Source organism: Sebastes umbrosus, chromosome 23 (assembly GCF_015220745.1).
Source record: "Sebastes umbrosus isolate fSebUmb1 chromosome 23, fSebUmb1.pri, whole genome shotgun sequence".
Lineage (NCBI taxonomy): Eukaryota > Metazoa > Chordata > Actinopteri > Perciformes > Sebastidae > Sebastes > Sebastes umbrosus.
In genome coordinates this window covers 16,777,840-16,792,850 of record NC_051291.1, presented here as the reverse complement: position 1 = coordinate 16,792,850, position 15,011 = coordinate 16,777,840, and the positions used below count along the sequence as shown (strand labels likewise).

The following is a 15,011-nucleotide window of genomic DNA, read 5'->3' as shown; positions in this document are numbered from 1 at the left end:
AGCGCTTCCACCTAGTCGGGCAGCACCGCTCTCCCCATAGGAAAACAATGGCACAGCCAGCGCAGAGCGATTTTACCGCTGATCATGTGTTGACAGCTTATGCTAATGAAAACACAACTATTCTTCGCTTCAGGTGATTATACCTTGTGTGCGGCGAGTGGGAGAGCAAACAGTTTTTTGAAAATGTTGTTTTTGAAAGGCTAAACACCAACAAATATGGATTGAAACTGAATATTTGCGAATTTTGGAAATGATTACATCTTTCTTTTTCTGATAACTGTTGACTTTTGGACTTTACAATGCTCTAAAGTAATTGGAAATGTTTGGATCACACGAGTCTGAAACAATCCTATGCAGCTGCCATGCGCAATACACAAATACATTACAGAGTCGGGCTCGCTCAGGCATGCTTTGAACTCATAGTGTGAGCGGTTCCGCAGCAAAATTGGAACGGGATGGAGATAAGACGACGCTCCAATTTTTTGGCTCCATCCAAAATCCTTCCGCTCGTGCTCAACTCCACTAACATGCTCTGACAAATAGTATTTTTTTCTAGATCCGGGCACAAGAAGGATCGATTACAGATATCGTTTGACTGGAGAAGTTTCGATACTACTTGGTAGTGGGTTATTTCAGTCGATACCTTAAAGGTATCGAGTACCGATACCTAGCCCCGAGGGCACACACACTGAGCACACGCACACACTCAAAACACATTACCCAACCTGACCATATGAGACAATGCGAGAGCATGGGGGCCAGCGGTCCATTCAATAATGGCTCAAATTGGAGGAAATGGCTTCTGAAATTACATTTTCGTAGGTTCTCATTTTAAGTGCACGACTGCAGATTCCCATTCATTTCCTGCGGGACTCGGTCAAGCGTCACATCAATCAAACATCACACAGCTCCATCTTACAGCCATTCACAGACTGTAATGAGCCTAACAGGATATATCTGATGAGAAAATGTATTTGTATGCAATTGAGGAGAGGCTGTCAAGCACCTAATATAATTTATCTGTTTTGTACCTTTTACAAGAGCCTGAAGTAGACGGTGTACAACCCCCTTCGGAAACTAAATGAACATATTCTGTTTTTTAAATGGCACTCTCACATAAATGACACCAGCAGGAGAAGAATAAGCTTGAATCCTCCATTGTTACCATTTCAATCAGCACACAGTGATGAGTATAAAGGAGTGCAGCAAAGCCACACAATAATGGATCGTGGCTATTCAAGGCCTCACATTTGAAGTCTGTCTTTGCATTTGTCATTGATGCACAAATACGACCACTACGCATTTAAATGTGCTCTGTTCAAAACAGTATTATTTTGTTTCTGTGAATTAACAACATCTCCAAATCAGAGGGGCCCACCCAAGCCACGAGAGGCTGTGTCACACTGCTGCCATCTAGTGTTCACGCCTGACGAAACAACACAGAAGCAACACAAACAGGGTACCTAGAAAAACACAATATAGTCCTGGGAACACGTCCCAAAAGCCTACAAAAGGAGGTATTATATCTTTTTTTGGATCCTGAGAATTACAGCACTCAAAATAATAACAAGAAGTTGGAAAAAAACAAAACGGTGGCTGGAAACAGTTGAAGACATATATAGTATGGAAAAGGTAATTTATAAAATCAATAAGAACAAAAGGTTGTTGATGGGCCTTCTTTAAATGAAGTAAAGGTAAATGACTAATAACATATTACATGAAATATTAAATGGATCATGTTTTGTGAAGATGTTTTAAGTAATATACATGAAACTGTAATAGAAAGTCGTAGCAGCAGTAGATACAGTATATCAACTGAAACATCAAATGAAATATATTTATATATATATATATATATATAGATATATTTATTTTTATATATATATATATATTTTTTTTTTATTTATTTATTTATTTTATTATTATTTTTCCCTTGTTGAGTATATTTTCTTTCTTTTTTTGTCTTTTGTTTTTTGTTGTTTGTTTGTTTATGTATACACTGTGTGATCTGTAGGTAAAAGATTGTGTCAAGATGTTTAAATAACAGAAATGTATCAATGATATGTACTGACACAATAAAGTATATAAAAAAGCAGGCTTCTTGGGCAAATAAAATCCAGATTTCTGGCAGTTTGAGCTCTTTTAAATTGATTCTATGAAGTAAAAATGGGATGCTACACTTCTATGGTATGATGTAATAAATGCTCAACCAGGAATTATAGTGCCTCTTACATTTTCTGCACCACCGTCACTCCCTAATATCCAACACTTGGTTGACAAGAATCCACTAAGACACATTCAAATGCACAAAACACACCCAGGGAGACACAAAAAGAGAACAGACCGGCTGTCGGTGGGACATAAACTCAAGGTCTACAGTGTTTTATCTGGTGAACATTGGAGACTCAAACTCACAGACAAGCAGATGTTACACTGAAGGACAGATTTCAGATGAAAGAAAAGTGGAGTAGCCTAATGATTTGCATGAAATATCAAGATCACAATCAGCAAACCAAGTCTTTTAAATCTACATGGATTTGTCTTGGTGACACTGACTCACATCACACAGAGTTTATCAGTACAAAGGACAGACAATGACATCCAGCTCACAGGGAAAATGAGTTCTTCTAGTCAGTGAATATTCTGCTTCATAATAATTAAGCCATTGTGCAACATCAAGTCTGGCACTCATCTGAATAAAAGACAGTTCTAAGACATGAGGATAGGATTAGTTTGTGTCGCCACCACCCATGGGCTTGCAAAAATAACTTTGTGACATCATGGGATCATTTAGAGCTCTGCAAAAAACTTTTTTTTTTAAATCTGAATTACAAATATATTCACCCCTCTAGTTTTCTAATTTCTTCTCATGAAATAATGAATATTTGTCAGGGTCTTTGTGTCATCTGATAAATGAAATTATAGTGAAAAAATAGCACACAGTAATACAAAGGAATCCAATATATGAGACCGCAAAAAGAGATAGAAGAGGTCAGTGAAGCTGTTGGCTTCACTGCACAGAATATTATTCTATTATGAGGAAACTCATTTTTCTGTCTGACTCATCTTTGTCAGGTTTATTGAGTGTCACACAATACCTTGCCTTTAACTTACATGCATTATTAATGAATGTGTTTTTGAATAATGAAACTGGTTATTTTACACAAACACTAAGATGTGAAATAAATTGCCATTCACACATCTTGCAGGAAAATGATTGTATAGAACTATATGGCAGTGCAAAATGAGCATCTTCTGAGCTTTCTGACTGTTCAAAATGTCAAAGACTTACTGTGCATTCCAATACCCATACTACCATACTATTTAGTATGCCAGAAAAAGATTTAGCATGTCCCAGTACACAGTATGTCAAATGCAGTATGTCAAAAATACCAGGATGTCCGACTACTCGCATTTTGCAGTATGCAAGCCAGCATGCTTTTCTGGCTATTCTGACCCACAATCCTCTGCACAGTGGATATATGAGCAAGAGGGTCAAAGTTCAAGGTGCAATGTCATGAAGAAGTAGTATGTCTCTCTTGTATGCTACAGTACGTACTAACAGTAAACAGAAAAAGTATGTGATTTGGAACACAGCCTTAGTGTTTACACTTTTGTCAAGTACAATTTCATTGCACAATCTGGGTTTTTACAATAGGACAACATTACTGAGATACACTTTGCTATATCATCAATGCAGCCTAAGATTCACTGTTGTAATCACAACACAGATTAATGCAAAAAAATGCCCTTTTAGTCCGTAACAATTTGCATCGTTCTTATATTTTACACTACATGTACTGCATTTCTGTATTCTTGTCAGCATACAGAAAAAACAGAAAGACCAGTAAGAGGAGGCTTACAATGCCATAATATGAGCCAATGGTCTGAATTAAACATACAAGACTCACCCTCAAAACTGCTGTCCAACTTATGACTGATGTTGGATTTCAGTCAAGTCAATTTTATTTATATAGCTCAGAATCACAAATCACAAGTTGTCCTTAGACTCTTGATTCGGATAAGGAAAAACTCCTCCCAAAATCCTTTTTTAAAAATTCTTTAACAAGGAAATACACAGAAGAAACCTCCAGAAGAGAAACAGAGGAGAGATCCCTAATCTTTATCACAGTACTGACACTCAGTATGACCAAATTATAGACAGATTGTAAACATAGAGCACAACTAACTGACTCCTCCAGACAGAAATGCTCAACTTCTGCTTTTTTACCCTCTAAAAATAAGATGTTCAGAGTGTACTGTTTCTATCAGTGATCATCATCTGTTTACAGTAATTGCCTCATGTCCTACAATAAATAGTGTCATGAATTATTGATGCTCAAAGGCCACTGTTGACATGCTACACATGAAGAATAATGACTGCTGTTACCTGTGGCAGTGCACTTAGTGGAGGTTGAGAAAATGTAGCAATAAAAAAAGGTGGGGATGTGTGTGTGTGTGTGTGTGTGTGTGTGTGTGTGTGTGTGTGTGTGTGTGTGTGTGTATTTGTGTGAGAGAGAGGGTCATATCTTGTCAGCGCTGGCATATATAATGCCGTATTTGACCCGAACTGTTTGAAAATTAGTCCCGCTTTCTGGTCTCTGAATGGGCTGTGCTGGTTCTGGGTCACGACTGAGTGGGTTCAGGCTGGAGTTCATTCTGCGCTGAAGCGATTCGGATTCAGTTTTAAACCATGCAGAGACACGCTGTTATCTCTGTGGCCCAGAAAGACCACTGATATCTCTATTTCATCTGGAGCGTGCACACACACATACACACACTACAGTATATGCTTATGCATGCACACTCACGTACAAATACAAACACACACAGACAGCACACGGGCAGAAAAAAAATCACAAAAGCGTGTACATGAATACACAGAGAACCAGTTTGGACACACAAAACACTGACACTCACATAGCACTCACAAATACAAACAAATACTGTTGTATATACACTATGGGAAACCTGTGAAAGACTGTTCCAAGAGGTAGAATACAAACTCACTCAAAGTCATACTCTCTTAGTGGGCACACAACACTAAAGCATGCATTCAGCACACACTGGGACATCCTCTTTACAACGTATCCCAGTCAAGACATGAACCAATAAGACACATCTCAAGAAGAGGTGATTGAGTTACAACACCGCAATCATGTCACACACACACACACACTGCTTGCTTGGGCTCCCTTTGCAGCCTCTGAGGAAAAAAGCACAGAGTTTCTTTTGGTGGAATTAAGCCTTTATCTACAGCATCACTCTCTATTTTAGTCACAGACTCAGTAGTGGCCCTCTGTGGTCATCCAGGCGTACTGCAAGCCTTCTCACCTCTACTGTATATGCCAATATTGTCTTCCTACAATACAGGAGGCTGCAGTTTTAGTACACTATTTCTAGGACCCTAGTTTTGTTCCACCCAAATACTCACTTTCTGTCTGCTGCAACATGATCTCACAGAAATAGCCCACATGAAATGACCATGACCGCGTTAGGTAGTAGTGTTAAATTACCTGCCGACGCCACCACAGAAACTATTTAGGGTTAGGCAACGAAACTACTTTGTTAGCTTTAGATTGTGGTTTGGGTTAAAATGAAAAATGTGTGTTATGTATCTTACCTTTTCAAACTGCCTCCCTGTTTGTGCAGCTGACGACGACAGAAGGTCGCTAAAGGTCTCGACGACTCCTGAGACAGAGAGATGTGAGAAAAACGAACAGAAATAACATGTTATTGACATTTGACTGGCTGATAATATGTATTGTAGGGGTAAACAGGCGGTCAGTACAGTTTAATTATTAAAATCATTTAAATTTAATTAAAATGGTAAAACGAGTAGTAAACAAACATTTACACTGAAGACAGGTTTCACAAAAAAATAGAGTCCTAGACACGCAGTCCGGAAACTGCAGCTTCCTCTATTACAGGATCATGCTACTCATACTGTATGTGCAGATAGTCTATACTGTATATGATTGCAGCCTGTGCTAGGGGTTAGGGTTTGGATCAATGTGCAAAAACTTGTGCAATTTATCATAATAATAATAATGATAATGTGCAAATTATTATCTGCATCTTTTGCTTGCACTGTGAAATACTGCTGCACCTGCACCATATTGTGATATGATATGTCTATCTCTGATTATTTATACAAAGCGAATGCAAAACTTAAAATCATAGATCAATATGTGTCACTGTAAACTTTCTTAATCTTCGTCAGAATACTTGATTCAATTATAATTTAGAATCAAATCACTGTACTGTTCATAATCCGTTCAGTATATTATGGGCACAGTCCTGCTGAAATGGTGGCTGATTAATATTGAGATCTACATACATATCAAGTATTGTTGAATTCTTTTTTTTCATTGTGTTATTTATTATTGTTATTTCATAACAGTAATGCAACATTAGCAAGACAGTAAGCAGGAAACCATAAGAGGAAGTCAGTGGTTAGATATTTTGTGACTGGGCTGCACTTCATGCAGTTCTTATCAACAACTGAATTGTCATTAGTTCACTTATAGCCTACCGTTACACTGTCACTTAAATGAAATTTTAACACATGATTTATGATACAGGCTATCTATCTATCTATGTTTCATCTTTAGTCACACAGGTCTCGGTACCTAATGGGTGATCAATTAATTCTGAGGAAAGATGAATTCTGATTTAAATGAATGAGTTTAGTGAGGGCCGATATTGGTCTATCATAACAGCAGAGTAGTCTGCTGTAATTATCATTAATGACTTAATTAAACAGCAGCAGGACGTCACAGGGGGGACGTGAGTTCCATTAATAACATCAGAGCCAAAACGTCCCATCTCCACCACAGCTATACAGCTACACCTCCTCCTCCATCACTTGTTCTCTTGTGCTGCCTTCAGGTGATATCGGAAATTTGGAAACATTGCTATAGCCATGCAAATGAAGCAGAGCACCGAGTGCATGCATGACTGTGAAGGCCGCACCTGCTGCCACACAGTCTGTAACCCTCCTGCACACATCTTTCTATAGTTTACACTTCGTTTTTTTTTTCTCCTCATTCAATTTCAGTTGTCGCGGCACTTGCACTTGTAACTTCTTGCTTATCCACAGAATATTACAAATATTTTGTTTGTACGCCCCCCGGCGTTCCGGAGCATATTGCAACGAACAATATGTTGAGCATAAACGCCTCTGTGCATGCTCGTAGCGTGCACCCCATCTACGGAGACCAGCGCCACGGGTTCTCGCACAAGTCTAAACTAAGCTTTAGTGATGGTAACATGCAAACTAGTGTGGCAATGTGCACACAAAGGCAAGGAAGAAGATTACAAACTATAGTTACGTAAAGCTGAGCGGGTATATGACGTAAGCAGAGTATAGATAAGAAAGAGGCACAAGGGAAGGAGGATAGGTCAACTTTGGTTCATCTAGATAAGGTGAGCCTATGGCTGGGAAACTGCTGCTATAAATCAGAGGAAAGGGTCAAAGGAATGTAACAGATTATTCCCGACATGCACAATCAGAATCAGAATCAGAATCGTGTTTATTGCCAGGTGTAAGAGGTATACACTAGGAATTTTTCTTTGGTTTTGTTGGTGCAATAAAGGGTGACCAGGTGTCCCACTTTATGAGGGACTGCACAGCATTTTTATCCCTTGTCACACGTCCCACGTATTGAGACGATGTCCCACATTTTCATTGGCTCTAGTTTTCAAAAGTCAAACCATTGCAGAACAGACACTTTTTTTAAATCTGGCTTTTATCCAATTGGCTGTGAAGAAAGCAGGGGCTGTGTTTGCTGTCAGTCAAACTGCACACACTGAGGTCAAGTGCAGGTTGACATTTCACCGTCTTTGCTACTGTGGAACTACTTGTGAAATTTGCAGTTATTTTTCAATTTCACACATGAAGTGACACGAAACATGCGAGTCTCAGAAGAAACGTTTGTCTCAAAATATTACCAGAATAAAGTCATAACTTTACGAGAAAAAAGTCATAACTTTACTAGAAAAAAAGTCGTAATATAACGACAATAAAGTCACAACTTTACGAGAAAAAAAGTTGTAATTTAAAGAGAATAAAGTCATAACTTAAAAAAAAAGGAAATAACTGGTAAAATTACTACTACTATACTATTATACATATACATATATACTAATATTATGACTTTATTCTCATAATAGTACGACTTTTTTCTCTTAAACTTCTGACTTTATTCTCATAATATTATGACTTTATTCTTGAAATCTCAGATTTATTTTATTTTCCTCAATGTGGCCCTAATACTCCGTCGTACTGTCGTACCATAGACCTACAACAATGATAAATAAAAATGAAAATGTAAACAAAAAAACAGTTATTCATTTCCACAAATCTTGAAAAAAGAAAATCCACAGGGAGCCACTGGAGAGGAGCTAAAGAGCCGCATGTGGCTCCGGAGCCTCAGGTTGCTGACCCCTGCCCTACTTGCACACAATGCGTTATGGTCAATAACACTAAATGTAATCAGAAGTTAGCATAGGGAGGTTACAAGATAAGAAGCAGAAGAGAAATGTTTATTATTTAAGTTAGATAGACATATCAAAAATTGTAGACTAACTCTCGGCCTTGGTAGCGTGTCCCACATTGTCCCACACAAACATACTCTTTGTCCCACATTTGGTTTGTTGGGCTCTGGTCATCCTATACATGCACACACAATGCGTTATGGTCAATAGATTCAAGATTCAAGAGTTTTATTTGCCATTTGCACCTATAGGTACATTGGACTTCTTAGCAGTTTACACCGAGTCAGCTTTAAGAAAAGAAAAAAGGTATTAAAGGCACAAGGTAATTACAGTACAAAATAAGTAGCACATTCAACTCAAAACAATAAATAAATAAATTATTAAAATATAAAACGCCCTCAGTGTAGTCAATAAATAAGCCAAAGAAAAGAGGTGGGTCTTGAGCTGTGCTTTTGAAAGACTCTGTAGAGGGAGCAGATCTGATGTGGTGAGGCACACAAACATACTCTTTGTCCCCGATTTTGTTTGTTTGTCCTCGAGTTGGATTTCACAAGCTTTGGTTCACAAAAACGTATTTTTTCCGAGGAGCCCGTGAACGCAGCATCAGTCGCTCCGTGCAGTTTGCAGGAGGAGATGCTCTGCAGCGGCAGCGGAACAAACAATGTGTAGGAAGACCGAATCTCTCCACACAAAGTGAACTGATCATGGCCAGTCGGTGTCGAGACGGCGGTCGCTCAGGAGACCCCACCGGCGGCTTGAAAGAGACGCAAACGCAACAAGAACCGTCCGGAGAGACGGAGGACGCGGGGGAGTCTCTGCGGGAGCTACCGCGATGGATGCGGCTTTATTTCTACGGGATGCACGGCGTGACTCTGGATGTCCTGCTCTCATCGGTGCAGGGTTTTCTAACCCATCGGGACCTGAAACTGGTGGGCTTCTCCTCTCCGTATCTCTGCATCATGCACTCACTGACCCACTTTGCTCTGGAGAAGATCTACTCTCAGAAGAGGTGTTTCCTAGGTCGGCCTGTGGTGTTCCACCTGGTTTTCTACCCGTCTGTGTACATCGGGCTGCAGATCCTCATCGGGAACATCAACACTCTGACCGAGCAGGTGAGGGTGGTGTCTGGCAAACAGCTGATGGTGCACTACATCCTGGCTCTGTATTTCTCCCAGGTGTTTCACAAATGGATGTCAAAGCTGCAGTATCACCCAGACCTCCTCCAAAGCAAACCCAACCCGGAGGAGAGAGGTGATGCTCGGTGGCCTCTCCACGGTCTCCCCGGTGTTGTGCGCTTCTTGTTCTTTGGCATGCAAGGCCTCCTGGACGAGGTGATCTTCACCTCCATCTTCAACCTCGTGGAGAAGTCTGATCGGACCCTGAGCGGCCACACGTCCCTGTGGTCCTTCCTGATGTACGGCAGCTGCAGCTTCGTTGTGGAGAAGCTCTACCTCTACCTGCACTTCAAGCGAGGTTGGGGGACCTGGAGGAGACTCCCCATCTACGTCGGCTTCATCTACACCTGGGAGCTCTCCTGGGGTTTGGTGCTGAGGCAGTTCGGAGCCTGCTCCTGGGACTACTCCCATTATTCTCACAACTTCATGGGACTGATCACCCTGCTCTACCTGCCGGGCTGGGTCTGCCTCAGCCTGTTTCAGGACGTGCTGTCTAATGTGCTGCTGAGAATCAAGTGCACCAAAGATGTGGATGGTTCGAGTGAGAATGGAGAAGTCAATGGACAGCTGGAGAAAAAACAACTTTAACTTTTTCTTTTTTGATGTTTTAAAGGGACTGTTTGTAACTTTCAGAAATGCTTGTTAAAAGCAACACCTGTGGCCGTTAAGTTAACGAAAGTCAGCATCGGGCTCGCGCTTGCTCGCTTTACATAGACATGAACGAGCATCGCTCAAAACAGTGAGGCGACACACGTCAGCTAAAACCACAATATCACTCTATATTTCAGCTGCTTGGCAGTAATGTTAGCTGACCAGACGAAGGTCTCTCCATGAATCAATGCTGATCCTAGTGTTGGCTTTCCCTGCTTCAGCCCCGGCGGGTCAGTGCCGGGGCTGAAGCAGGAAGAGAAACGTTATCGTCTCCCGACTGCGCCCGCAGGGAGACACCGGCACCCAGTCGGAGACGATAACGTTTCTCGCTGCGGAGCCCCGTCACTTCACAAGACACGGAAAACCTCTGTTGGTCTGGAGGAGCTGCAGCAGTTATTTCTGCACAAACGTCCACTGTACATTCACTAGATATTCTCAGAGCTAAACTGACATTACAACAAACTAACATATGCGAGCGCGCATATGCGAGCGCGCATATGCAAGCGCGACCCGGTAGATTTATACGTGTAAAAAGTTACAAACAGTCCCTTTAACTCCTAGGGAAAGACTGGCTTATATAAGACTACTGAAGAAACAAGCAGGCGTTATTTTATTCTAATTAATAGTCATCAAATCAAACTGATTTGATGGAAAAAGACGATATTCATCAAGAAGTGCAAGAGCTATAATGTGGGACCAATTTGGCCTAAATAGGTCTGGGGCTTTTGCGTTTGTCCACATATTAAAGTATTTCAGATACTTTGACTCTTTGGACAGTTGTTCAGCAACATGTTGCCATGACAACAGATGCTGAAATTTGTAGTCTGGTTACTTCACTTTGTCTGCAACGCCTAATATTTCTGAGTCCAGTAATAAAAATAAAACACAGCTGACCTTGAATTGTTCACCTAACCTGTTTGAATTCAATTACTGCCGTTTTTTATCTATCTGATGTAGTTGTAATATTTTACAAGTCTTCATGACTTTGGAAATGTGAATATTCCGTTTTTTTTAATGACTGCAGCGGCAGACTTGCCATCTTACACATTACATGTATTGTGGCAGGTTGGATCGATTGTGTCATTTACATATGCACTGGCATGCTTTAACTGTAGCTCATATCTGCATGCTAAAAAAGTACAAATAAAATAACATCTGAAAGGTTTATGGATTAGATATTTTGATATTCAAAAGGCAGTAGTTTCAAGACAGAGAAGACGTATAAACAACTGGACAGTAACCATCTTCTTTCATGCAAGCAATCCATTTTCAAATGCTCATCTCTTTTTTCTTTTTGAATCAAACTCCCTATTTTCACTCATCTTGTTGATATGACCCCCCCGACTAATGCATGGCAACTATTAGAGTAGAGATAAACCCAGTAATATATGTAGCAAGAGAACGTGTAGCTGAATGGACATGAGGAGCGAGATGAGGGAGATTTTACTGTGAATCTTTTATGAACCAAACGTTACTTTGCTGGAGTGCCTTCCTGTGCAGACGGAGTCAACCAGACACAAACAAACAAACAAGGCTCGGTATCCCTAGGCTCAATTTTTTATATTAGAAGTACAGCAGTGTTTTGCAAATGATTATTACCGAAATATTTTAACCATCAGCACTAACGACGGTCAGTCCGTGAGGTTGCGTTCATTCCATTATCTGAACAACACCGGTTCCACCAAGTTAAATATTCCCTAAATAAACTCCAGCTGTGTATACTGTGCATGTTCTGACACCCAAATTTGCTTTACAGCGGTCTTATGCCTTACTAACAAACTAATCTAAGTACCTTACACTGTGACTAAACAAATGTTGGTAAATCTTACCCATCTTGTCGACTCTATACAAGTCACTTCGTTGGGTAACCATCATTTGGAGTTTTGCATTGCCAGCAGTTGAAGCTGTTTTCACTCCCGCAGTGGCGTTTTAATCAATCGTGTCATATATAATAGTTTCTTTATAATTAGAAAACATTTTGTTCTAATCACAACTCTAAATTCTGATCATTTGTTTTGACTTAATGAGTAGTATTTTCTGAATGTTTAGATAAGCTTGTGATTTGCTGGATGCAAAACTTGAATGCATTTTTAATCTGTTAGATTTGGGTGTGTTTTGAGGGTTCAGTAATCTGATACTTTATACAAGGCAAAATTAATGATTATATTTCCTTGTATGCTGTGGGAGCGACACTGAAGTTGTTGCACATCATTAAATATATTAAAATCATTCACTTGGGATTCTTCAAATGAGATTTTCTTCTTGTCAGCGGGTGATTTATAAAGGAATCAAATTGCATTTTTTTTCTGCACATATTTAGAAGGGTAATTGGCACAAACATTATAGCTTTTCATTTATTTTATAAACAGAAAGAGGTGTAAAAACACTTGGCAGCTAAAGAGGTTCTTCAACATTTCACTCACAAAGGCGCTCACCTCAGAGTGAACGCCTTTGTACATTTTTAAGATTTTTCCACAGCCAAACTGTTTTAATCATACTTTACTTTGTGTTGTGTTATTCACTAATTTAAGAAAAAAAAAAAAAAAAGACCAAACTGCTTTTAGAAACTTAAATTGCAATGGCATGTACTGTATGACCTAACGACTTCATTAAATCTGAACTTTTTCCTGTGGCTCGACTGGCATTTCTTCATTCCTTTTGTGCGGGGCAACTGTCGAGCAGGCGAGCTAGCCTGGCGGAGGATCAGTTCAGTTTCTCTTTCTTTTCATTTGGTGCCCCTGGGTGTTTTAAGCTATGTTAAAACATCCACTATCATCATAGGCGACCAACAAAAAAAAGGTCTGCAACCTATTTTCAGGCTGACTCATAACTGTAAACATATCTGAGCTCAGGAATGAAACAATAGTCTCAGCAAAAGCAAAGTCCAAAGACAAAAACAACATGACAGGTATTGTTGGCTTCATGCCTGTGAGTTAGCTTTCCAAACTAGAACAGTTCCTGGTACACACAAAAGCTATTTGTGTTATCGGTCCGTACTGCTTCCTTGTTGACAATGTTGTTGTAATAAATTAAACAAATTAAACAATACAGGGCGGAACAAAGACGGTTCAACCACAAGCCCACACTTGAAACCTTTATTTGATGTCTCCTGAACTTGTAGTCAAATGTTCTGATGCTCACTGTAGCATCACAAGTAGCCGTAAGTGGTTAAAACCAGGCTGCATAACCAAGAACGTACTGCATCAACCTGTCTTCTCTCTTTAAAAACCACCTTGGAGATCATTTTGACACAAGCACAACACATAAATCCTCACACGCTTTACCTCCCAGAGGACACCATGAATACACCAATGACCTACAGTATCTGCTGACAACACCACAATGGGAATATTATAAACTAACTCATCCATAAAGACTCATTAGCACTCTCAATCCGAAGTACGGTATATGACTGCTGTGTACAAGCTGAAAACATGCTTTCATGTAGATGAAAACAAGAAGTGACATGCAGCATCACCATTAACCGCACCTTCACTTATACAACACCTGAAAAATTAATCTTGCTGTCATGTAGCTTTACCAGTCCATAAACCTATAAGGTTCCATTACTCAATACTTTTTATATTAACATTGAATCAAATGGTTAATATGTGTAATGTGAAAGTGGACACTATTAGTGACAAACACACAGAAACTTAGTTAACTATTCTCTGCTGCTTTTTAGCTATTTAATCTGTTTGTTTGGGCTTTACAGCACATTTACTGTACATTTATACACCCCAGCTCTCATCAACACTGTTTCCAGTAACAACTGACAGCTTTTTTCAGGAAAAAAAGCTCCAATAAACACTGCTAAATACCAAAGACAAAGCAAAGTTAGCTATTATTATTATTTCTCTCAGGAATTAGAGACCAAAACAGAGTGAAAAGAAGATTGAATATTACTACTTACATTCGAAACACGTCCCCAAACGAATCCTAATGTTGCTCCACGTCTGCTGGATGTGTGATGCTGCCCCTTCTGTCAGTAAATGATGGCGAGGTGCACCAAATAACTGCAACAGACAACATGAATATAAACTGGGGGGAAAAAAGTTTGGAAACTTGTGTTTGGTGGATTATTTCTCTGTTGTTACAATGCTAATTGGCGTTGTATTTTACATGGTTGGAAAGCCTGTTTATTTACCTTTACAATGATGTCCAACTTGTAAGGATCATGCATTTGTGGGATGAGCAGCATAGCTGATTATGTGGGGAGCGCCCAAGAAAAAATTGCCAAAATGCTCCGTCAATGGTAAACAGTGTATTCTCCTGTTGGTATTGACTCTTGTTTTGAGTTGTTTGGTGGATTGGATGATTGAACTCTCTATCAGTAACAAGGAACAAACAAGACGTATTGGATATTTTACACTTTATTCATTTAATACACCGTCAGGAGCCTCAGTAGCGGTGGAAGATCCATACGTAGCCACAACAGCCTGGCACCTCCTCCTCATGCCGGTGTTGTTTTGAGCTCTTGCTTTGTTTGTGTGCATGGTGGCTGCTGGGTGCTGCGCCCTACTAAAGTGATCTTTGGTGTCTGCTCCAAGCATCAGCATGCCACGTTTATCTAATCTGGATAAGGCCCGTGCGATAGGGCAAGTTGAAGCTGGTGTTCCGCAAAACCAAGTTGCAGCATTATTTGGAGTCAGCCCTGGTACCATCTCCAAACTGAAGGCCAGGTTC

At 40.0% G+C, this 15,011-nt stretch overlaps 1 protein-coding gene across 1 annotated transcript; it reads left to right on the top strand.

Annotated features, from left to right (window-relative positions):
* Positions 1–8,867: 8,867 nt before the first annotated feature.
* LOC119482453 (transmembrane protein 229A) lies at positions 8,868–10,374 on the top strand. The gene has a single exon (XM_037759953.1). It carries the CDS (start codon positions 9,204–9,206, stop codon positions 10,260–10,262), a length of 1,059 nt encoding a protein of 352 aa, XP_037615881.1. The 5' UTR covers positions 8,868–9,203; the 3' UTR covers positions 10,263–10,374.
* Positions 10,375–15,011: the final 4,637 nt, after the last annotated feature.